Source organism: Aquila chrysaetos, chromosome Z (assembly GCF_900496995.4).
Source record: "Aquila chrysaetos chrysaetos chromosome Z, bAquChr1.4, whole genome shotgun sequence".
In the NCBI taxonomy this organism is placed as follows: Eukaryota; Metazoa; Chordata; class Aves; order Accipitriformes; family Accipitridae; genus Aquila; species Aquila chrysaetos.
In genome coordinates this window covers 62,702,244-62,727,821 of record NC_044030.1, presented here as the reverse complement: position 1 = coordinate 62,727,821, position 25,578 = coordinate 62,702,244, and the positions used below count along the sequence as shown (strand labels likewise).

Below are 25,578 nucleotides of genomic sequence, written 5' to 3'. Positions count from 1 at the left end.
CCGGCGCATGCGCGCGGCCTGGCCTGCCCTCCCGCTCCCTTCCCGCTGCGGCGGCCCTACCGGCCGCGGAGGATGAGGTGCCCCCGCTACGGGGGAGGCGGGCCGCGCCGCGCCTGAGCGCTCGCACCCCTTCCGTCGCACCTCTCCCCTCGCAGGGGCGTGGGGCCGCGCCCGCTGCCCCGCCCCGGCATGGAGGAGAAGTACAGCGGGCAGGCCTTGGCCGGCGGCGGCGTGCTGGGGCCCGTGGATGTGCCCAGCGCCCGGTAACGGCGGCGGGAGGGGGAGGGGGGTGGGGGTGGGGACCGGCCGCCCCGCTGGGTGAGGGGGGCAGCCCGTCGCCGTCCCTCCCTCTGGGGAGCAGCGAGCATCGCCCTTCAGCCTTCCGCGGGCGGCGGGAGCCGGCAGCCTCCTCCGCGTGAGGCGCGGGGCCGCCGGGGAGGGGGAGGGACCGGGACCGGCGGCGGGGCCTGGGCCTGGGACCGGGCCCTGGCCCGGGAGGCGGCGGCGTGTGCGTGGTGGCAGGCGCGAACGGCCCTCTCCGCTTTTGCAGGCTGACGCGGTACATCGTGCTGCTGTGCTTCACCAAGTTTTTGAAAGCCGTGGGGCTGTTTGAATCCTACGATCTTCTGAAAGCGGTCCACCTCGTGCAGTTTATCTTTATAGTGCAGCTGGGGTGAGTGTGCAGGGGGTGAAGCCCTGTCCGCCGCTGTTCAGGCACACTTTGTCCGTGGTGTTCTCTGTCAGCGTCAAGCTTATACCCCGCATTATGTTGTTATAGATTAATCGAGGAAGAGAAGGTGTACCAGTGGATCCAGGAAATACTCTGTTCATAGCAGTGTTTTTCTCTCATGTCTCTGCTCACTATAATTTCAGAATTGTAGAATATCTCTAGTTGAAAGGGACCCATAAGGATCATCAAGTCCATCTCCCAGCTTCTCGCAGGACTACCTAACACAAAACCATGTGACTAAAAGCATCATCCAGACACTTCTTGAACTCTGACAGGCTTGGTGCCATGATCGCTTCCCTGGGGAGCCTGTCCCAGTGACTGACCACCCTCTCAATAAAAAACCTTTTCCTAATGTTCAGTCTGAACTTCCCCTGACACAGCTTCTTTCCATCTCCTCATGTGCTATCGCTGGTCACCAGAGAGAGGAGATCAGTACCTCCACTGCCCCACTTGAGGAAGCTGTAGGCTGTGATGAGGTCACCCCTCAGCCTTCTCTTCTCCAAGCTGAACAAGACAAGTGACCTAGGCCACTCCTAAGTCTTGCTCTCGAGGCCTTTCACCATCTTGGTCACCCTCCTCTGGATGCATTTAATAGTTTCCTGTCCTTATATTGAGGCACCCAAAACTGCACACAGTACTCAAGGTGGTGCTGCACCAGTGCAGTGGGAAGTGGGACGATCACCTCCCTCGACCAGCTAGCTGTGCTGTGCTTGATGCACCCCAGGACACAGTCGGCCCTTTTGGCTGCCAGGGCATGGTGTTGACTCATGTTCAACTTGCCATCAACCCAAACCCCCAGATCTCTTTCCAGGGGGCTGCCTTCCAGCCTCTCATCCCCCAGTTTGTACGTGTAACCAGGACTACCCCATCCCAGGTGCAGAATCCGGCACTTCCTGTTGTTAAATTTCATACGGTTGGTGATTGCTCAGCTCTCCAAGTCTATCCAGATCTCTCCATAAGGCCACTTTAGCCTTGAGAAACTTCAGTGTTTTTGCTACTTCAAAATTGATCATACTATGACAGTACTGATCAGAGGAAACTCAGACATGTCCAAATTTTCTTAAGAAGGGTGTAGAAGACAAGCTTTCTTCCTTATAATTTGTATTCCTCTAGTTCTTGCAAGCTTCAACTGCTGTTTTTCCTTGATTGAGATCTAAAGTGTAGAAACTGATAGCAAATACACAGAAACAATCTTTGCAGACACAATCCTGCTTCATGTTTACCTGATATGACGTGGAAGAGCATTTCTGTAATAAACTAGGCAGAGCTGGAACGTTTGGAACCTCATTTTTGTCTTCTATTTCAAATTTGTTTACATTTTTGGGCTTCTCACTTGCATGTTCCCAAGCACCATAGTGTTTTTTCCCATCACTTACTCTTGATCCCAGTTGAGGAAGATGTGTGCTGTTCCTTACCATTTCTAACATGCTGTGTATTCGGCATTCTGTATGTGAGTAAGCCTTCGGGTGTATGTATCTTGCTAATAAAAAACATAGTAGTATTTCTCCTCAAAATTTCTGAGATCAGTATTTTGATTTTTGTAAATCACAGGTAGAGTTCTCATTAGCCATTCTCTGAAGAACTTGCATTTAAAATTGATCAGAACTGAAGTTCACTTGTCATGACCTTTGTACTGGTTTCTGACACAATGCAGCAGGGAAAATAAAACCAGTGGGTGTGGTCAGTGTTGCCTTTTAATGAAAAATGTAGAGAAGCCATGTTGTCAACTGAGCCTGATAGGAGAGGCCTAGTTATTTAAAGCTGGCGTGAATAAAAAGTTGACTGCTAATACACGAATAGAGAAAACTTTCTTCTTTTAACAGGTCTGCATTTTTTATGGTTTTGTTTCAAAAACCATTTTCTTCTGGAAAGGTGGTAACCAAGCATCAGGTGAGTTGGCACGTGTAATAATGATTCACATCTTTGTAGATATTCTTGACAGCATGGCTCTTGCCAAAAATGAAAGGGGAGCAAAGGTTGCTGCTCTTGGAAGATGTGATAGCAATTTCCAGAAACATGTAACTAACTTTGTGTCTAGTGCACTGTAAAAAACAATCAGCATTTTTAGCCATGTATTATGAAAAGATTGGTCCTTGGCTCCATACAAGCGTCTGTTCTGAGGGTTGGATTTGCAAGAAGAGCTTAGTCTACTTGGCTGACTTTGACAGTTTCAAAGGGCAGTTTCTGGACTGCCAGAATGTTGAAGTGCTCCAGTCATGTTCCCCATGCCAAAAGAGTGCTTTTGCGTGGTGCACTGTGATGAGGGGCTAGTCTAAGCTCTCCAAACCTGTGCTGAGTTCCCAGTATCCTGAGATGTCAGAGTAGGGCCAGGTTGGAACCTGCTGTTTAAGAAATTTTCACTTGCTCCATATTCATCTTGGTTTTATGTAATTGTGTGCACAAAAACTTGATCCATGCACGATGTCATCAGTGTATGTGCTAAGTAGAGAGAATCTGAAGGATAGCCTGAGAAATGTTACAAATGTCAACTGCTTTCCTGCTTAGGCATGTATGGCAGAATTTTAAAGTGTGAACAGGAATAAATTGCATCTTTGATTTGTGTTTGGAAAAATCTGTGTGTGTATTGTTTTGCTCTTGTTTAAAATTTTAAAATTCTGCATTTTGAGGGTGTGATGTTTGTTGTAGGTACTTTGTCTTGTTTAATGTATTTCCAAAATGAGTTACTTTTCTTAAAAAATTTGCATTTACAGTTAATAATGTATTGAATAGCTGAATTATAACCTGCATCCTGAAGAAAGAATTTAACACATGCATAAATGTATGTAGACTTAAGGTCTTAGTCTCTTTATCTTGGATGTTTTATCTAGTTCTATATATATTTATCAGATACATAAAATAGATTAGAAAACAAACAGCATCTTTGACAGGTAAATGGACTTGAATTTTTGTCAGCGTTTTTTCAGGCTTCTTATTAAAGAGATCTCAGACTATACTATAGAATCTAGTACTGTGGTAGAAAAGAAATAAGTAATTCTGGTTCATGATATGTCCAAAAAAACCTTAGTTGCCTGGCAAAGTAGTTAAGAAGATAATCATACTCTAAATTTTGCAGAACTTGCAGAGCGTATGTTTTCCCCTCTATTTCTACAGCTGCTGTGCTAGAAGAATGCTAATAGTGGGGTGTTTATTCTGAAACAGTGGAGAAAATTATAATGAAATACCTTTCTTTTGTAGTGGATCAAAATTTTTAAGCATGCTGTTGTGGGATCTATCATTTCACTCTTGTGGTTTTTTGGCCTTACTCTTTGTGGACCACTGAGGTAAATATATATTAACTGTAAACAATGTGTTATCTTTTTAAGCTAATTTTTGTGATCTTTCGCTGTCTTGTTCCTTTGGTTTTTTGTTTCATATCCATTAGCTCATGATGCCAGCCTCCTGCTCTATTTTTTGAAATTTTAAATGGATCTTTATGCTTTTTCCAGTGAACTCTGTTGTGCTTGGGAAAAGCTACATGTAATTTTCTGTAGAATTTGTAATTTTCTTCATTCATTCTTTGACAAGATGCCAGTGGAAAGTCTTGATAGTGCTTAAACTATTGATGTGAATGATACGAGATCACTGACTGTGGATTTCATCATTTCCTAGTCTCATTAATGTAACCCCAGTTGTTTGTGTAACTGTTGGGAGTCCATGGCTTGACAGCTAGTGATAGCAGCTTGTATTCCTGTGCCAGGTAACTAGAATCAATTTCTGCATTTGTTGCAGAGCACTGCTTTATCTAATCATATGCCTGTGCTGTGTTGGAATTGGGTGGCATTAGTGCATATACTCTGAGTAAAATCACTTGTGCTGTTTGTTGGCAGTGCTGACTGAGTAACTAAAAAAGAATAACATTAGACTTCCAAAAATGAAGGTTAGTGGATTAGTGTCGTGGTTTAACCCCAGCCAGCAACTAAGCACCGCACAGCCACTTGCTCACTCCCCGCCAGGTGGGATGGGGAAGAGAATCAGAAGGCTAAAAGTGAGAAAACTCGTGGGTTGCGATGAAGACAGTTTAATAGGTAAAGCAAAAACTGTGCAGGTAGGCAAAGCAAAACAAGGAATTCATTCACCACTTCCCATCGGCAGGCAGGTGTTCAGCCATCTCCAGGAAAGCAGGGCTCTATCATGCGTAACGGTTACTTGAGAAGACAGACTCTGTCACTCCAAACATCCCTCCCACCTTCTTCTTCTTCCCCCAGCTTTATATGCTGAGCCTGATGTCATATGGTCTGGAATATCCCTTTGGTCAGTTGGGGTCAGCTGTCCCGGCTGTGTCCACTCCCAGCTTCTTGTGCTGCACCCCCCACCTACTCGCTGGTGCGGTGGTGTGAGAAGCAGAAAAGGCCTTGACTCTGTGTAAGCACTGCTCAGCAGTAACTGAAAGATCTTTGTATTGTCAACACTATTTTCAGCACAAATTCAAAACGTAGGCCCATACCAGCTACTATGAAGAAAATTAATTCTATCCCAGCCAAAACCAGCACAATTAGAAAGCATCTTTCATTAGAGAGAGGAAGGTAAAGCCTTAAATAATACATTTTATGAAGTTGAAGTTTTATCCTCTACACAGGAGAAGGCACACCTGAGAATAATAGGAGATATTAATACTGTAGTGCCTTTCTGGGTGCTGGCAGTCTTCCCAAACAGAACCAGTAACATGGACCCTAGCAGCCTGGATTGCTGTGTGGAGAATGGCAGAAGCATTTGGTAAACTTGACAGAGATTATTACTGTCATGTTCGACTCTGAAAAGCTGTCAGTATAGCTTGTTAGTCAGCCTTTGCTATCTGAAGGAGATAGTGTGCAAGTTAGAATTTCTTATTTTCAGCAATTAAGATGTTCTGAGGTTGCATAAACTACTAGACCATTAACACCTCAGTAAACAGGATACAGAACAGGACCTCTTTTTTCTGAGAGCCAGAAACTTTGGTTTAGAGGAGGTATTGTGATGGGAATAATAATTCCATTTTGAGTAAGTTAGTATCTTGTTGTGTTACTAGAAGAAAGTACAATTTAAAGTAATCTATAAATGAATAATTTTAATCTGTTCCTTGATTTAGGAAGTTCTTTGTTTCGTGATACGTCTAGCTGTCCGCAGCTAGATCTATTGCTAGTGAAGGCAAATTAGATTTGCATTTATCCTTTTGAATTGTTTAAACGTGCTATTGAAATCACAGGATAAATCTTTGACTGCTGTGTCATTGAATTTTAGCTGAAATAGTATATATTAAGCTTGTGAGGTAAACTTATAAGTGGACATAACTGTTTATTTCACTTTTTTATAGGACATTGTTGCTGTTTGAGCACAGTGATGTGGTTGTGCTATCACTCCTTAGTGTCTTGTTCACGAGCTCAGGTGGAGGACCAGCAAAGGTATTTAAAAATTTATTTTACCAAATGTAAAAAATACTGAATGCTATAAATTCAAGTACTTTTTTACCTGGAACAAACAGTGTTTTGGACCTATGTTCATAGAAACTGTGCTTTTTTTAGTTTAATTAGTGGTAAAATTATAAAATGTACTACTTGAAATAATAAATATGACATTAAGAGAGAAACAGTGGGTGAAGCTGTTGGAGATCCATGGCAGATACTGGAGAATTTTTTCTGTTTGAAGGCAGAAAAGAACCTTGAGAATGATTTTTACACTTCAGCATTCTTTGTAACAGGATTTGGGGTCCAAACTGACAAAAGGACATATGTGCGTGTAGTGGTCCTGGCCTTTAGGCACTGAAGTCCAGCAATACAGTCTCCAGATCCTTGCCTAGCCTCTTCAATGTCTGTAGCTTTTTCATGTACTTTGTTTTTTTCTGCCAAAAAGTCCTCTTAAGTACTTTAAGGTCTGCATGAGCCTGTGTGTGCTGAATACTTGGGCCCAGTCTTTCACTTAATTAGAGATCTGTACCTGAGACATCCTTTATCTGAGTCCCATTACACACAATTTCGCAAGGTGTTCTCTAACTGTGCCTGATCAGCCCTAAGTGGAATGAGCTCGTGCCAGCACCTAGGAGTCTTCACCACTTTCACTCAAAAAAGTGGAGTTGGAGGAAGGTACCTTATGATGTCATATGCCTGAGGCTAGACTACTTGCTGTGTAAGAGAAAGTCTGGTTTTGGTGCTGCCTCAGGCTGGGAGTTTTGAAAACTCTGAATCATAACTGCTGCTGGAGTCCCTTAATCACTTTTAGGCTGGCCTTAGAGTGAATAGCACAGTCATCTGCTCTGACTCTCTGTGCCCACCCCCCTCAAATTGAGATGCTTAGGGCATCCAGCATGAAGCTCTTCCTCTAGAAGACAAATTTTTTCTCCAGCCAGCCACCCGAGGGGTAGATGTAGAGCTTCAGAGAGGTTCTTTATCAGTCTGTGTCTTGGTGGGCCGTGCTTGGCAGTTAAGCTGCATACCTAACGCAGCAGAAACAAGGGAGTGATAACCCTGTCATTTAAGTATTTCAGCTTTATGAAGTGAACTGTGGCAAAGAGGTCAGCTGACTTTCCAAAACAAGAATGTGATAGCTGTATTTGGCTTCAGAAGATGAATCGTAATAGTATTTTTTAGCTGTAGAGCTCAGTGTCTTGCCAAGATGATGAATACCAAAATTGCAGTGTCTTAAATCAGGGTGGTGAAAGCTCTGGAAGCTGGGATTTCATAGCTACCTCTCTACCATCCCTATAAAAGCACTGCAGAGCTCTGCTTTCTTAGACCCTTTGCACAGTGCTCTAGCCTTCGCCTCCCCTAAGACAAAATTCTACAGTTTGTCCACTAGATCTTGTTTATGGCTCCTTGCTGCTACAAAATATTAAATCAGGCTAAAGTACCTGTGCACTCTGACAGGCAGAAACACACCATGAAGAAGGAAGCAATCACACTTGAAGTTTGTAAGATACAGGCTTCTAGCTTGTTACAGTGGTGATTTGCCCTGAGTTATCTGGTAAATCTGAAAACCAGAATAAATATAAAATTATATTGTCCAGGTCAATTTTTTTAAAAAATTTTTTTTAAAAATTTTTTTTTTCCTCATGTTTTTCTTACTTAACTAAAATATGCTTAGATTGATCAGGAGGAGGGGAGGGAGAGGACTGATTTCCTGGATTTTTTTAGATTAATCTGTTTCAGCACATAAAAATATTTGGGGTGTGTTTTTGTGTTTTGTTTTTTTTACAGACAAGAGGTGCTGCATTTTTCATCATAGCTGTCATCTGCTTACTACTTTTTGATAATGACGACCTCATGGCTAAGATAGCAGAACATCGTATCCTTTCTTGCTATGTGTAAGAGCAAGAGCAAGTGCCTATTATTACTGGGACAAAGAAAATGTGAAGTTGAGTGCACTGAATTAAATATGCTTGCGTTTTTCCTAATAGGAATCTTACCTTTCAAGAATATTATAACATAAGATTTTACTTTTACATCTAAATACTGATATTTACAGCGGAATGAATAGCATTGCTTACTTTCAGAACTTAGAATATAGCTATAGATTTTAAATTGTAGTTAAAGGCTCCCTGCCCATTTGCACATCTCAGACCACTTAGGATTGTTAGAAGCTTTTTTGATCAGCTCTCCTTTTTTTTAGAAATTCTAGACATAATGGCTGTAGCCTAAGTCTGTGCATTAAATGGTTGACAGCCCGGCTGGCAGTCTTTTCCATATATCCAGAAAGATTCGTAGAATCACAGAATCATAGAATGGTTTGGGTTGGAAGGGACCTTTAAAGGTCATCTAGTCAAACCCCCCTGCAGTGAGCAGGGACATCTTCAACTAGATCAGGCTCAGAGCCCCGTCAAACCTAACCTTGAATGTTTCCAGGGATGGCGCATCTGCCACCTCTCTGGGCAACCTGTTCCAGTGTTTCACTACCCTCATCATAAAAATTTTCCTTATATCTAGTCTGAATCTACCTTCTTTTAGTTTAAAACTATTACCCCTTGTCCTGTCACAACAGGCCCTGCTAAAAAGTTTGTCCCCATCTTTCTTATAAGCCCCTTTTAAGTACTGAAAGGCTGCAATAAGGTATCCTCACAGCCTTTTCTTCTCCAGGCTGAACAACCCCAACTCACTCAGCCTTTCCTCACAGGAGAGGTGTTCCATCCCTCTGATCATTTTTGTGGCCCTCCTCTGGACCCACTTCAACAGGTCCATGTCTTTCCTGTACTGAGGACCCCAGAGGTGGACACAGTACTCCAGGTGGGGTCTCACCAGGGTGGAGTAGAGGGGCAGAATCAAGTCCCTCGACCTGCGGGCCACGCTTCTTTTGATGCAGCCCAGGATACAGTAGGCTTTCTGGGCAGCAAGTGCATATTGCTGCATCACGTCCAGCTTTTCATCCACCAGTACTTCCAAGTCCTTCTCCGCAGGTCTGCTCTCAATCCCTTCATCCCCCAGCCTGTATTGATACCAGGGGTTGCCCTGACGCAGGTGCAGGACCTTGCACTTGTCCTTGTTGAACCTCCTGAGGTTCACAGGGGCCCACTTCTCAAGCTTGTCCAGGTCCCTCTGCATGACATCCCATCCCTCAGGCATGTCAACTGCACCGCTGAGCTTGGTGTCATCTGCAAACTTGCTGAGGGTGCACTCAATCCCACTGTCTATGTCATCAGTGAAGATACTAAACAGTACTGGTCCTAATATGGACCCTTGAGGGACACCACTCATCACTGATCTCCATCCGGATGTTGAGCTGTTGACCACTACCCACTGGATGCAACCATCCAGCCAATTCCTTATCCACTGAACAGTCTATCCATCAAATCCGTATCTCTCCAATTTAGAGAGAAGGATGTTGTGGGGGACCATATCAAAGGCCTTACAGAAGTCCAGATGGATGACATCCGTAGCTCTTCCCTTGTCGACTGAGGTAGTCACTCCATCATAGAAGGCCACTAGGTTGGTCAGGCAAGACTTGTCCTTGGTGAAGCCAGGGTGTCTGTCTGGAATCACTTCCCAGTCTTCCGTGTGCCTTAACATGGCTTCTAGGAGGATCTGTTCCATGATCTTCCCAGGCACAGAGGTGAGGCTGACAGGCTGGTAGTTCCCTGGGTTCTCCCTCTGCCCTTTTTAAAAATGGGTGCGATGTTTCCCTTTTTTCAGTCTCTGGGGACTTCACCTGACTGCTCTGACTTTTCAAATACCGTGGAGTGGCTTAAAGATTGTTTTGTGCTTTCGCAAATGTGGTAGTCTCAGTTCATCTGCTAGGCTGAAAAGCGGTGTAAAATAGCCTGCAGTAGCTCCAACAACAATGGACTTTAAGCTGCAAGTGGAAGCTGGCTAACATGCTTTCAAAGGCACTGAGTAAATTGAAATTGATCGTGAAGTAAACTTTCAACAGGTCGTCTCATCATAGTGAAGTGTACTGGCAAAAAGTGGTACATCTGAGGATGGGCAGTAAAAACAAATAAGGTGAAACTAAACTTTCTCAAGGAGGGATGAAAACATGGAATTAGAGATGCAGATGGTATATTCAGGAATAGTATTGATTAACCCACTGAGTTTTCAGTGAGTAGATTCATTGTTAAAGTGCCCTGTAGTAGTTTTCCCAAAAGCTATCATTATTTTAATATTTGCTGCATTATGCTTGTCAATTACTCTTTGTTTTCTGAAGTATAAATATTTAGAAACTGGAAAGATACAGATGATATTTCAGACAACTCGCTGTTTTAGGGCTTTTAGTGAAAATCAATCTAATTTTTAATGCTGTTGAGTGTATTTTTCAAAGTCTCATTGCCAAAATTAACATAAATCCTGTATCATGACTGCTGTACAGTATTTAACAGTGACTATGTGCTCATGTTTTAAAATACTCTTCCCCCTTGTCCTTAATATTTTTAACTATTTTCTGTGGAAATATTTTCATCTTTCCTAAATTTTAAAGATCTGACAAACCTTAAAGCTCGGTTTGCTTACTTCTGCTTTCTGTGGTTGTCTTCTACGTCTGTCTGTTCTTTGGTTAAAAAAAAAATCATCAAATGAAACTCTTCCTTAATTTTTTTTTATTTAGCTGAGGGGCATCATGACAGTGCTCTTACCCATGTTCTGTATACAATCATTGCTTTCCTAGGTGTTGCAGATCACAAGGTAAATAACTAAATAACTTGTATTTTAGTAGGTTAATATAAGGTAAGAATTTCACCACCTCAGAGCTAATCAAGCATAAATCAAAACCAAAAAGTTCAACATCTGCACCCCATATTGGAACGGAACTAGCACTTTAATTTTTACATCCTGATTGAGTATGAGCATCTTCAATACAGCAAACCAAACCATACAATATTCAACTTGTATAGCTGAGAAGGACTTTGTTGTAATGTGTAACCTAAAAAGTCTTATTAAAATTATCATAAAGTATTGTCTCATCAGTATCCTGGATGTTCATAATGCTTTGCATATAAGCTGTTTCTTGCTCACTTTTGGGGTCTCTGTTTTGTTGCTGCTTCTTTATCTTTCTCCAGTCTTTCCTTTATATTAGATGCTTGTATTTGAAGACACAGATTCTGATACTTCTCCATAGTATACTCCCATTATAATTGGTGGCATGAATAACTGTCAAAATCTTACTATATGGGATTGAGCTATCTGATTGATCTGTTCTGTTAGCTTAGTGTTGTTGCTAAAGTGGCTGCACTGAGGACTAAAACAGGAAAAAAAATATATGGAGCAGCTGAGAAAGTATTAATATAAAATAAATCAAATGTTAGACTGGTTAACTGTGCAAAGCAAGTGTGTTCTAAGGGAGATGAGATGCTGTGTGTGTATCTTGTTCATTTGTAGAATAATTTTGAAAGAAAATATTGTGAAGAAATATGGTATGGTGCGATTAAAGGTAAGGGAATGAAAAGGTTATGAAAGGCTTAGAGGCCAAGGTGACATGACACTTTTGGGGTCTACGTATGCTTTCAACACTTTTAATAATGGAAGATGGGAAACCAAGTTTTGTGTGATTTTTCTTTTTCTTCATATGCTGTTTGCTACCTATTCACTGCTGTTGTATGCCAACTAACACTGTTGAGAGTTTTAAACTTCAAGTCATAGTAGGCTGTTGTGAATAGTGCTGAGGTATAACCATGTATGCTATGTTACTGTTTTTAACTAGAGTAACAATTACAGGAAATACCATGTCTTTGGCTTTTGTTGATAAGTTAAGGAAAGCATATTAATCTTTTTTCATGTAAGTGTCACTTTGTTTGGAGTGAGGTATCTGGCTCTTAAGAGATGCTAACAGGATCCTTCTGTGTTTCCAGGGAGGAGTACTGCTTCTGGTACTGGCATTGTGCTGTAAGGTTGGTTTTCACATGGCTTCCCGAAAACTATCTGTAGATGTAGGTGGAGCCAAGCGTCTTCAAGCTTTGTCTCATCTTGTTTCCGTCCTTCTGTTGTGCCCCTGGGTCATTGTCCTTTCTCTGACAACAGAGGTAAGATAGCAAGTACAAAAATACATCATTTTTTGTAATGCTTCTGCTTGTGAAGTACAATTTAAATATTTCCTTTAAAATATCTTTACAATTACCGAAATTGCCATCTTTATTTTTGTAGTAAGCTCTGTTTGAAATTTTTCCTCTATATTTTGATGTATATCTGTGTGATACCATAATTTCCTCTTCTGTGTGATAACTTTATTTCATCTTTCTAGCTCAGATATTATATCCTGGATTCATATACTAACATAGCACAAGTATTAATGACTGTATAAATACAGGGCTCTTTTATTCCTGAGGAGTAGATTATTAAAGACATGTTCATGATGCCTGCATGCTTATGGAGAGTAGACCATTGCAAACATGGCGTTGCATATGGCATTGCTTTTAAGCACATGAAAGTATTTAAAGTAGGGTACCATAGTGCATATTAACTGTATGTGTCTTTCTATAGCTAGAGTGTTGGTTTTATGTGATAAATTTAAAGTATAAAAGTATTTATGTTTTGATGGATTGCTGAAAACATTTGTAATGAAAGTGAACTAGATTTAATGCTGTGTATACACACCTAATGGTGAACAATCCTGTTTGAAATGTATTTTTTGTTGCAGAGTAAAGTAGAGTCTTGGTCTTCTCTCATCATGCCTTTCATAACAGTCATCTTTTTTGTTGTGATCCTGGATTTCTATGCGGAGTCCATATGCACTGTCAAGATGGAAGCTTCCACGTGTGCTCGATATGGATCCTTTCTAATCTTCATTAGTGCACTGCTTTTTGGCAACTTTTGGACACATCCAATAACAGACCAGCTTCGAGCTATGAATAAGCCACCACACCATGAAAGCACAGAGCATGTTCTTTCTGGAGGTGTGGTAGTGAGTGCTGTCTTCTTCATTTTATGTATGTATTCTTATTTATCTTTTGATAAATCTATTGTCCATGTGACTGGGAAGCCAATTAGAAAATGGATGTGTGCAGAATTCTTTTGGATGAGCTTTTATGGATTCTTTTGGATAAAAAGGGCCTGTAACTTTGTGCTCTTACTGTCTGTCTACAAAAAAAAGAATGCAATAGATCTGTTGTGAAGGTGATGATCTAATCTTACATAGCAATGAAATCTAATGATAAACCTCAAGATGAAGTTGACAATAACTTTGCTGCCTGCAAATTTCATGTAAGCTTTGACTGCTGATAAAACACATTATAAAATCACTGTGAAGCTTAGAAACAGCAACAAAAACTTCAATACTTTCCTTGCAGCTGCCAATATCCTGTCCTCCCCCTCCAGGAAAGGGCAGAAGGGTACCCTTATTGGCTATTCCCCTGAAGGCACTCCTCTCTATAACTTCATGGGTGATGCATTACAGCAGAGCTCTCAGTCATTACCCCGGTTTATTAAGGAGTCACTGAAACAAATCCTTGAGGAGTATGATTCTAGGCAGATCTTCTATTTCTTGTGTCTAAATCTGGTAAGTGCCTGTTGGTTTTTTTTGTCAAACCCAACCACAGTAGTACATACATAGTACAGTAAGAAGAGTTATTCTTTAAAAGGGCCTCACGATTGATTGTTTTTAAAGTGACCCTTGATAGAGTAGTTTCATTAGATGGAATGTTAAAATAGAAGATTCGTAACACTAATCTTACAGTAAGCGGCAGGTCACTTTGGTTTGTTGTCACACTGCAGCACTTGTTCTGTGTGGTAACTATTATACCAGTAAGTAAATACTTGTATGATGGTACGTTTAAGATTGAGGTATCTCAATGTTACCAGCAGATAAGCTGAAACTAGTAAGGCCTTCAAGGATGGGGACAACAGAAGAGTAAGTGTGGGATTGCTTAGTGTCATTTTGGAGTAGGCTAGTTTTATTTCTAGCTTCTCTTTCGAACAGGAAAAGATCATACAGTAAGCAAGATTGATAGAACCTCATTTGCAAAGATCTCTCTTCATTCTTTGGCAATTATTCAATGAAACAGGGGGAGAAACTTGAAGTATCCGTGATAACTTTAACAAATTCCATTATAGAGTATAAAAGATGGAAAAGAACGCTTATAGGCAGACCAATTAATAATAGTAAATCATACAGGGAAAATGTATCTATTAAAAATATTTCCTCGTGTGCCGTCCTCAAAACTAATTCCTAAGGTTAAACACTCAACTAATTGGTGAAGAAAATTCTTACAGATACATAGACAGCATTGCTTTTACACTAATAATAGATCAGATCAGAGTTGTTACATTGTTTAATGACAAAATGCTGAAAATTTTGTCTGCACAATGTTAGTTTAAAATTCTAAATGAAAACTTAAATTTACTCCTGTCGAGGGTTGTTTTTTCAGGTCTAAGGCTTCTGGGAGTGTAGGTTCAAAAATGTCTCTTCATAGATTTGGAATGTATCGTTTTTGTTTTGTTGGAGGAGAGAGAAAATGGTCTAGAAATACTTCGAATAATACCTTTGAAAACTATCAAGTGTTCTATGATAAGAGTTTCCTGCTAGCTACCAAGACATTAAATTACAAGTTAATCTTTGAGGAAAAATTCAAACTCCCTTTCGTTTTAGGCTTTCACTTTTGTGGAGCTTTTTTATGGAGTATGGACCAATAGCCTTGGTCTTATTTCTGATGGATTTCACATGCTTTTTGATTGTTCTGCCTTAGTGATGGGGCTTTTTGCAGCATTGATGACAAGATGGAAAGCAACTCGCATATTTTCCTATGGGTATGTATATTAGGTTCTTGAAGGACTATCTGAAAATTATTCTACTTGCTTATTTTCAAAATGTCCTGCTATAAAGATATGTTTGGGATGTTTAGTGTTGCATGCTTCTGTGGGGTTTTTGCTGTGTCTCTTCTTTTCCATTTGTGGTCATGCTATTCCTCTCTTACCCCTGCAAAAAAGTGTCTGAAATGTAATTTTCATTTATCTCTACAAATAAAACTTTATCACTGTGAATATTATTTAGAAATTGCCTCACTCTGTATATATATATATATGTGTGTAAAACAAAAATATATGTTCAAAGTCAGTGTTTATATGAGGATTTCAATTCTGCTGACATAATCAAAATTTGTATGGCTAAATTGCATAGCAGTTTAGCAGTTTGAAGCCCTGAATGTGCACTATATATAAAAAAATACTTACATTATTATAGCTTTATACTATTGGTGTTTGGACAGTTGCAAACTAGCTTCCTCCTTGTCAGAAGTAAATAACCCAGAAATTAAAGCACAATTTTGTGGCATTGAGGAAAAAAAAATCAAAGCAATCTTAGTGCTGTATTAAATGTATTATAACTTTGAAATTTGTTCAGAGTACCCATTCTTCACGCTCAAAAGTACATATGTTTGCTTTCAGGTATGGACGTGTAGAAATTCTCTCTGGATTTATTAATGGCCTCTTTCTGATGGTAATTGCTTTCTTTGTCTTCATGGAATCGGTGGCCAGACTGGTGGATCCTCCAGACATAGATACAAATATGCTAACTGTAAGTTTTGTCATTCTGTTTCAATGTTGTTTGGCAGTTAATGGTTCATTTATGTTTGTCTTAATTAAAAAAAAAAAAAAAAAAAGTTAGGAGACTAAAGTTGCATACTCTAATCTAAACTGTGCCTTGACTTTTTAACATATTCTAATTTTAAAATCGAAACTACATCTAGTTTTAAAATATGAAAATATATAGGGGTAAATATAATTTAATTATAAGTTAAATTGAATTTTTTTCTAAGGTGTTACAGCTGTAATCTTTTTAGATGGTGGTCTTTCTACAATAAAAGATACTGAGTAAATAATCTGTACAAGACTAAATTTGGTTCAGCTGTTATGTATACCAATGTCAGTTATTACAGAAAAGATTTTGTGTTAGTCTCTGAGGAACCTCAAAAATCAGGCAGAATTCATAACATAATGCTGAGTGTGTTACTATGGCATAAACAATCCTGAAGCTGTGCATAGCTAATCTTAACTACACCAGTGTCTGTCTACCTTCCACAGCCTCTTCAGGGGCTCCCTACTTAAATTTTCAAGCTTCCATCCATTTCTTTCAAATGCAATGGTTCATTTTCTTCAAACTAAATTTTTTTTGTTATGGAATTCTGCAAATCCAAGCCTTCATTTATCACATTTCCAGCTTCACTTGTTTTCTTTCACACACACACACACACACACACACACACACACACACACACACACACACACACACACACACATGTGCTCCCCTGATCTCTTCGGTAACAAAGATTTTTATGTAGGCACATTAGAAATGTGCACTGCTGGAACTGAGGCCTGATTTTTTTTTTTTTCTTTTTAATCTTCAATATTTACTCCATTTTTACTACTGATTTTGTTTCTTGGGGGTGGGAAGGGTTGCCCCCTCTATATAAGCACAGTCTGCATAGCCAAGGAAAGGTCTAATAACGCCTGAATAGGACTTGCTTAATTCCTCTATTAGCTGGAATTACTCTTATGCTTGGCTTGTTTTTCAAGAGAAGAGTAGAAAAATAGGCGGACAGATAAAAAGCACAACTTGACCAGTAAAGCAGCAGTTGCTGTCTTCAGTTAAGTACAATTTTAGATAAGTGTGCGTGTCCTAGACACAATATAGAATTTGGGGGGGGGGGGGGGGCGACAATGAAAGCAAAGCAAACCTTGTATTCAAACCACTTTACCTCTTTATGAAAGTAGATAAAATCAATCACCCCTTCTTAAAACTACATTTGCTATCTTGTCCTAATTTGTGGATACCAGGTTTTGCATTTTGGTGGTGGTTATTGGGTGGGGTTTTTGGGAAGGTTGGGGAGAATTGGATTTTTTTGAGAGGGAAGGAAAATTCCCTTGAAACCAGCTTGTATACTGAAAGGAATATGATGAGGAATCCATGTTAGAATAATCCCGTTGATGTTAATGCTTCCACAGTTTTTCTTAATTAGGTGCACAATGTTTCTGATTCCCATGTTCTAGAAAATAAACTTGAACTTCTGGGCAGATGTAGTGAAGTTAAAGACTTCTCTCCCTCTCACAGCCAGTCTCTGTTGGAGGGCTGATCGTAAACCTTGTTGGTATCTGTGCCTTTAGCCACGCGCACTCCCATGGGGTTTCTCGGGGAGGTTGTCACTCACATGATCACAGCCATTCTCACCACGGGCACAGCCACGGCCATGGGCACAGCCATTCCCACAGTGACCATGGGCACAGTCATGGACATTCCCACGGGACTTCTGGAGGAGGCATGAATACCAACATGAGAGGCAAGTACAGATTGTTGAATCATAAATGATGTATGTGATTTCCAGAAGGCTTTGAAGATTCTCAGAATCAGACCCAGTACTATGCATCATTCTTAAAATCTGTCTCCAGAAGTGATCTGACAGCCATTTAACATGGTATACATGAATTTCTCAAACCGTTTCTTCATTAATGAGTTCAACTTGAAGAAACACAACTTGAAACATTTCTTTGCATGGCTTTGAAGAAACATAACTTGAAACGTTTCTTTGCAAGGCTTTCTTAGGTGTGGGTAATACTTAAGGACCAATAAAAAGCATTAATCTACAGCCTTCACTAAGATTAATAAGTAGTCATTGTAAACCTTACTGAGTAAGTTTAAAGTCCTTGTTTCTAAGTTCCGTCTGGAAATGAAAGTACAAGGTCTCTATCTATAAAGGTATTACCATGCTTCTAGGTATCACATGATAGCTGGTTGTAAAAACACTGGAGGAGGGGATAAGAAGCAGGACAAATGCAGGCCAGCAACGTAGAGTATGCTTCTATTTGTGATTCAGAAGATAACGGTGGTAAAGATGAAACTTTCTTTTTCAAATCTAAATTCAGAAGCTAACTGAGAAGGGCAATATATAAAATTTCAGCATAGCTATTTCTTAGAATTTTTCCCCTAGCAGTTAGAAAGTAGTTATTTACTGACCACCTGGCTTATAAAAAAATCTATAAAGGAATGAGTTGTTTGTGTAAGCTTGTCAGAGCATAAGCATTTTAGCGAATAGTCTCATATTTCATTGGTTATATTACTTCGTAATTCAGTTGGCTATTCTGTTGTCTGGCATTTTTGTGAAGTCTGCCCATACTCTTAGCTGTTTCAGTATTCTTTCAAATCCTGACACTTAACTAGCACTAATCTTACAAAAGGTTAGAGATTAGTTTTCTATGCCCATGGAGTGTACATTGAGAATGCTACCCATCCTTAAAGCGGTATAAAGTATAAAATTCATAGCAGTAGCAGATAGACAGTCTTACAAAATTGGAGCAGAACTGGCATACAAAAACCAAATGATACGTTAGTGTCTGTCCACATGAGCAGGCCAATGCATTTGCACTGATCTTATCCTCTGTTACGGATCAATGAGTCCCTCTACACGCAGTTAAGTGATTATGCTATGTAGTACAAATCCCACTAACAATTTAAAGACTATTCACCTTTGGTTTAATCTGTGAATGCTTGCCTAGATCATTGCACTGTAGAGTAAAAATGGTTTTTTTACATTGATTTGTAATTAAATATTAGAAAAGTTAAATGTTTTGTTTAATTTTGCACCAGGTTAGGCAGCTAGTTGCCTCTGTTTAGCTTGAGGGGTGTTTATTATGTTTAATAAACCCTACTGTGTTTCCGCTGTTGAACATATATGTACATTTTAAACAGAGCTGTTCAACTTAATCACTCAGTTCATTTTGTTTTCAGGTGTGTTTCTGCATGTGTTAGCAGACACTCTTGGCAGTGTTGGTGTTATCGTATCAACGATATTTATTCAGCAATTTGGATGGCTCATAGCTGATCCACTCTGCTCTCTTTTTATTGCTACATTGATTTTTCTTAGTGTTATCCCACTATTGAAAGATGCCTGTCAAGTGCTTTTGTTGAGGATACCTCCAGAACAGGAGAAAGATCTGCATGCAGCTTTAGAAAAGGTCAGAACTACAATTCTAAATGTTTTCATACGCAAACATACAAAGCTAAAACTTTTTAATAATTATTAAACTCAAGTAGTTCAGTCTGACAGCTTCCGTTGTCTTAGACAACTTAATGTCTTGGATTGTTTTAAATCTATTTTGCAGATATGTGACAGGATTAGGAGTTCTGCTGATGAAAGTTGTTTTGCAGCTAAAAAAACTTGTACTGTTTTTTGCTTTTATGGGTAGCTCATCATTTCAGACAATTATTGTAACAGTGCAGGAAAGGTACTTAGCACTAAGAAGGTAAGGTAGCAATTCCCGAAAGCTTGCGGCCTTTTTAAACTTGATGTGTACAGTTCAGATGTGTACAGGATTATATCTTGAGCCTGTAATTGCAGGTTTTCTTATTTGTCCATACCATGAAGGGCATGCTGGTTCACAGTAGCTGAGATGGAAAAAGTACAGCTTTTCTTTCTAATTACTTTTTAATTCTAGTCCATTCTTTTCCTGTCTGCTGCAGTACGGTATCTACTTTGAGGCTGTACTTAGTCTTCACTGTTGGCTAACTTGAAGTTCCTGCCCAGAATCATAGTGCAGACCTCAGTGTGGGAAACACCTCTCTGTTAAAGAACTAGTTACATGTTCATTGAGGATGCCATCAACTAGAGGCAGCAAGGAAAGCTATCCTGGTGTCCTGTCAATTAGTAGAGAGGGAGATGTGTTCTTGTCTGCATGAGAAAGAAAAGAATAAATGGAAATTGGCTGGGAGAGGCTTGCTTAGCGAAAGGAAAGTGAGGTGCTGAGTGGGGTTTCACTTTTTGACAAGGGAAGACAGCAATTCTGGGAGACCAAGGAAGAAGAAAGTACTTTTTGAAAACAGTGAAAGAGCAATTCATTGAAAGATAATAGAAAAAGCATTTTAAAAAATACATCACAGTAAAACAATATGCTTGCTGTAGGTTGACCCCAGCCAGCAGCCAGGCATTCACACAGCCACTTGCTTGTTCCCCACTTTACCACCACCACTGCTGGTGGGACAAGGGAGAGAAAAGGAAGAGCAAAAGCAAGAAAAATCTGGGAGCAATACAAAGGCAGTTTAACAAATGAAGGAAGCGGGGGTGGGGAGGAAGCACTGCACCACCTCCCACAAGCAGACTGATGCCCAGTCAGTCTCCAGGCAACAGCCACCTTGGAAGCCAAAAAACCCCGTTCTTCCTCTACCCCAGTTTTTACTGCTGAGCATGGCATTATATGGCATGCAGTTTCCCTCTGGCCAACTTGGGTCAGCTTTCCCAGCTGTTTCCCCTCCCTACTGCTTGCCCACCCCCAGCCTACTCACCAGGACACAGGCAGAGTGGGAAAAAGAAAGCCTTGACAGTGCCCAAGCACTGTTCAACAATAGCCAAAACATCAGCGTGCTATCAGAACTGTTTTAGGCGCAAATTCAAAACACGGCACCATACAGGTTGTTGTGAAAAGAGTTCAAATCATCCCAGCCAGATCCAGTACAAAGATCAATTTAATAAAATGATAAAATTATGGGAAGATACTATGTCTCTGAATTAAGTCCAGCTATGATAACTAAATAGCTGCTTATCCTGGATAGTGAGGTAACAGATGCCCTAGAAATTGTTAAATGCCCAGCCAGCCTTCTGGTTGGTCTATACGTTGATGTTATTGTGATCTGTGCACTAAATGACTTTTTTCTCTTCCTATTTAGCATTGCACTGTGCTCGGTTTTTCATTTAGTTTGACTTTTAGCTTCTTGTCTTTGACAGTAATAGCAAGGTGACCTTTCAGTACTACATACTTCTGAATAACAGCTTAGCTGGAAAGCTGCTTTGTTATACAGCTTTGTTTCCCTGTGAAATATTTGCCACCAACATCCATGTACGTACACAAGTTTAAAATGTGTTCTTAAATTAATTGTTGCTAATGTAATTTCTTTACAGATTCAAAAAATAGAGGGAGTCATATCTTACAGAGATCCTCATTTTTGGTGTCACTCTGCAAGTGTTGTGGCAGGTACAATACATGTGCAAGTGGTATCAGATGTGATGGAACAGAGAATTGTACAGCAGGTAAGGTACAAGGTTTTTAGACCCTAATGTCTTAATTTCTTACTCTGTAGCCCTTTTTCAGAGGCTGAAGATTGAAGCTACTGTTTGTGATTATTTTTGTAGTTTTTAGTTAATGTCTCGGAGCTGGTCTCTAATGCTGTACTTCCTCTTGCCTGCTAACTTGGAATTAGCTGCATAAAGAGTTGTTTTGCTAAAACATATACCAAAAAAAAAAAAGTATGGGCATTTTTTTCTCACTGTTGAAAGTGGCACTACATGTGCTCTGAGACAAGGAGGAGGAGTTGGATTTCATGCTACAAAACAGGCACTAAACAGTAGGGATATCGGGATGCTAATCATGGGTTTATAACTGGCTTGCTAATATCTGTCTGCCTTGGGGTTTTCTTTTCCTTAAAAAGGTGGTTATTTACTTATGCAAGACACTGAGAATTACCCATTATGCAGAAGTTGCAAAGCTATACCCTCTGAAGCTCAACTTTCCAGAAAATTGAATTCTTCATGATGATATTTTTTTAATCTACAGTATTTCAGAGCCAGAATACTGCAAGTTACTGTGAGATGCATATTAAGTGTAATACTAATGTTAACCATACTGTTCTATTCAGGTTACAGCAATTCTGAAAGATGCTGGCGTTAACAACCTAACTGTCCAAGTGGAGAAGGAAGCTTATTTTCAACACATGTCTGGACTCAGTACAGGATTTCAGGATGTCCTTGCAATGACTCAGCAACTAGAATCCATGAAATACTACAAAGATGGTACTTATATCATGTGATAGAAAGTTGTGTTCACCAAAGGAGGTGCAAACGGTGAAGCTGTAGGATTCCATACTTGTATTTTTGACAGGAGATCTTGCACATACATGTACAGAAACAAATGTACTATATATTTGAATTTTTTTAAGCACTATATTAAAATAGGATCAAGGTGCTTTTATAAAGGAAATAAGGACTTGAATATTTGCTGTATATGTGAAAATAATGGAAATCTGTACTTGGTGTTTATTAAACAGAAGTCTGGATATGTTCCATGCTTAATCTCTTACAAATGGAACATTATGATTATAATTTCATGTTAGCAGTGGGAAATGGAAATAGTTTATATTGGAATGCAAACATAATTGTTGTGGTTTAAGCCCAGCCAGCAACAAGGCACCACACAGCTGCTCGCTCACTCGCCCCCCTCCCAGTGGGATGGGGAGGAGAATTGGGGGAAAAAAAGTAAAACTCGTGGGTTGAGATAAGGACTATTTAATAACTAAAGTAAAATAAAATATAATAAAACCAATAATAATTAATAATAACAATTGTAATGAAAAGGAATATTAACAAAAAAAAGAGGGGGGACACACACACAAGAAAAGACAAGTGATCCACAATGCAATTGCTCACCACCTGCTGACCAATGCCTGAACAGTGATTGGCCCCTCCCGGCCAACTACCCCCAGTTCATATAGAGAGCATGATGTTCTATGGTATGGAATATCTCTGGCTAGTTCAGGTCAGCTGTCCTGGCCATGCTCCCTCAGCAGAGCATGAGAAACTGAAAAAATCCTTAACTTAGGATAAGCGCTACTTAACAACTAAAACATCAGTGTGTTATGAACATTATTCTCACACTAAATCCAAAACACACTGTACCAGCTATTGAGAAGAAAATAACTTTGACCTAGTTGAAATCAGGACAATAATCAATTGAAAAATATTTTTCTTTCTTTCAAATGTAGCTTGAAGACTCCTTGAATGAAAAAAAATTACATGTTTATTACAGGGAGTAAAAACCAACATGAAGTCGTGGGTTTTGCACACTTTGTTAGATAATAGAAATAAACAGTGTTTATATTATGTCTCAGCATACAAATCTGATTTCTAAACTTAATTTTAATGAATCAGACCAAATAGATGTTACTGTTTTAAATTTATGTCAAGTTATTTTTTTAAGGAGAGAAATCCACAGGTTAACAGTGAGAAATAGGGAGGGGAAAAAATAGTAGACACTTTTCTGTTTCCTGGGAAGACTCAAAAAACACACTGTAAAATAAATTTTTTGTACTTTTTATATGAATAACTGCAAACACAATAGTTTGAAGCTTAAAGTAATTAATTAGTGAGCATCCTGGCACACGGGTAAACTTCACTTCTTCAAGATACATTATTCTGTCATTTACTTGATTTTTTTCATAGTACCATAACAGAGCTGTTGGTGTACTGTAGCTAACTATACGTTTTTGTCTTACCCAAGGAAATAGTCCAGATTTAGAATGCTAAACTGTGACAGTAGTCTGGGCCTTGGCACATTGCTGAAACAAACTGTAAATTGAGACTTCTTGACTGGAAAGAGAAAGAGTGTGTTGAAGAAAGAATTATGCCTGTTGGGGTCTTAATACTGCAAAGAAAACAATCTCTTGTCTTCAGTGAAAACCTGTCAACAGGGTAATAACATAGGTCTTCAGAGGTAGTTACCTTACAGCTCTTTACAGTCTTCCTGTGCCCTCTTTTCTTCTTGTCTGAAGCCCTTAAATATTTTCGTTGGAATTCAGCAAATCAATTCAGTAGTTGGCAAGAAATGAGGACATCTTTCATCATTCCGTGTATCATGGCAGTCTTATTTTGTCATACTGTTTTCTTGTTCTGGTATTTAGGATCAGTACCTTTATGAGTATCATGACAAAGACTGGACTTGATGTTAGTGGAATTTGAGGACAGACCGATGTAGGAGTACACGATCAGATCAGATTTACCAGCAATGCCGTTTGAAACGTCCTTGAGCAATTCTGCTTCTCTTGTGATCAGACTGTTTAGACAAACTGCACAGTTTCTTTTGTAACTGTTACACAAGTTTGCATTCCGTTCTCCCCCCACACTCCCCACGGTGCTGTGTTAAAACGCTATCTGCCATAGGGGACTGACTTGAAAAACTGCAGCCAGAAAGTTTCTAGAAGTCGCATTGCTTTTACATACAGTAATGAAGATTGAGTGATCACAGTCCCTCATTTCTTGGGGTAATGCTGCAGAACCAGCAGTGTTCTTAAAGCTTGATCCTGTTTTCTTCCGATTTATGCCTTTGGCGGTGCTTTTCTCACCTTGCCTCCTCCAGAAGGCTCAAGTCACTTGAATAACAGTGCTACAATTACGCTTGGCCTATAAGCAGGGTGATCTTTCAGTTTTGAAAACCATACTCGAACAAAAACCTTCAGTTAATATTTACATGTGCCACTCATGTTTGAGGTGATTGTACAGCGTTTCACCAAACCGAGCATTAGCCCCATTGTGATAGGTAGATGAAAAGGGGGGTGATTTTTCTTTTCAAATCAAGTTAGCTTAACATAATGGAAAAGCCTTCACGCTTGCCACAACTTTCTGTGAGGAAAGGCTGATTCCTACTTCAGCTGCTAGCAACAGGACCTGGAACCAGTGAAGGTGGCTGGGACCACATTAGGTGATCCTGGCAGCGAAGGTGAGCTGGTACCTGGATACTTCACGGGCAAGTGCAAACCTGCATCTTAACATGCGTTCGGCAGGTTTTTGTGTGTTGCTCAGCAGACATGCAGGGAGGACAATGGCAATAAGCGTTGTGTATCTTAAATTAGTCGAACAAGAAGTGGTATCTGGCAGTAATTCTCCAAAGCAGCGTTCAGGCTTCCCCCCCACAAGATCTGTTAGAACCGTGCTGCAAGGGCAGGTTTTCAAATCGCAGGTATGGGCCAGCTGGTTTATGTTTTAATAAATACCGTGGTGGGGGAGTTTTTAGTCTAGTCACTTGATTTGCGTGCAGACGGTTGCAACAAAACACTTTCGAAGATGGAACAAAGATGTAAAACGAACTGCAGCTATGTATGGTACATCTGGCGGCAAGCCACGTATCTGTATATAACGAGTTAAAAAATAAACGCGTTTTTCAGCAACGCTGTAAGTGCATCTCGACTTCTCTGGTTCAAACGTCAGCTGGGATGTAAAGCGCAAAGTTGCCGGGGAAGACCCTGCGTCCACAGCGCGCTCTGGGTCCACCTCCGGCTGGGAGCGCAGGAGCCGGTCGGGGGCAGGCGCCGCCGAAACCGGGGCTGCCGGGCGCTGCCAGGCCCTTCCTTCGCCCGGGCCCGAGCGCCGCCTCCCGGCGGCAGCCGGCCGCGGGGCGGGTGGTGGGCCTGTCACCGGCGGCTGCCCGCACAGGGGCTCCCCGCCGCCGCCGCCGCCTGTCGCCCCCCGCGGGGGGAAGAGCCCCAAACCGGCCCCGGGGCGCGCACCAGCGGGTCCCCCCGCCGCGGCCGTAGTCCCGCCCCCTTTCCAATGCCGTTGGACGTCCGTCTCGGGTCGCCACGGTAACGGAACGCCGGCAGCCAATAGGGAGGCAGAGGGCGACCAATCAGCGGCGGCGGAGGGGTTTAAACCCTCGGTGGTGGCGCTGAGCCCCGTACTTGGCTTGCTGCTCCTGCTGCTGCGGCATGTCGGTCAGGCC

The 25,578-nt window shown here is 40.6% G+C and overlaps 1 protein-coding gene across 2 annotated transcripts; it reads left to right on the top strand.

Moving 5' to 3' along the window:
- The first annotated feature begins 42 nt into the window (after positions 1-42).
- On the top strand, positions 43-22,144 carry SLC30A5 (solute carrier family 30 member 5). Of its 2 annotated transcripts, XM_030003842.2 has the most exons (16): positions 46-263; positions 551-673; positions 2,554-2,620; positions 3,926-4,011; positions 6,021-6,108; positions 7,897-7,984; positions 10,730-10,806; positions 11,970-12,140; positions 12,755-13,043; positions 13,404-13,612; positions 14,702-14,859; positions 15,496-15,625; positions 17,159-17,384; positions 18,830-19,056; positions 20,994-21,122; positions 21,728-22,144. In XM_030003842.2, the coding sequence occupies exons 1-16, from the start codon at positions 190-192 to the stop codon at positions 21,896-21,898; spliced, it is 2,313 nt and encodes a 770-aa protein (XP_029859702.1). In that variant the 5' UTR covers positions 46-189; the 3' UTR covers positions 21,899-22,144. The 2 variants fall into 2 exon arrangements, with proteins under 2 accessions (XP_029859703.1, XP_029859702.1); XM_030003843.2 differs by lacking the exon at positions 18,830-19,056 and having other exon boundaries at positions 43-263.
- Positions 22,145-25,578: the final 3,434 nt, after the last annotated feature.

Coding starts and splice junctions, on each gene's coding strand:
- SLC30A5 (XM_030003842.2), top strand. CDS start 190: ATGGAGGAGAAGTACAGCGGGCAGGCCTTGGCCGGCGGCGGCGTGCTG. Junction 6,109..7,896: donor CAGGTGGAGGACCAGCAAAG/GTATTTAAAAAT, acceptor TTTTTTTTACAG/ACAAGAGGTGCTGCATTTTT. Junction 13,613..14,701: donor ATTTCTTGTGTCTAAATCTG/GTAAGTGCCTGT, acceptor CTTTCGTTTTAG/GCTTTCACTTTTGTGGAGCT.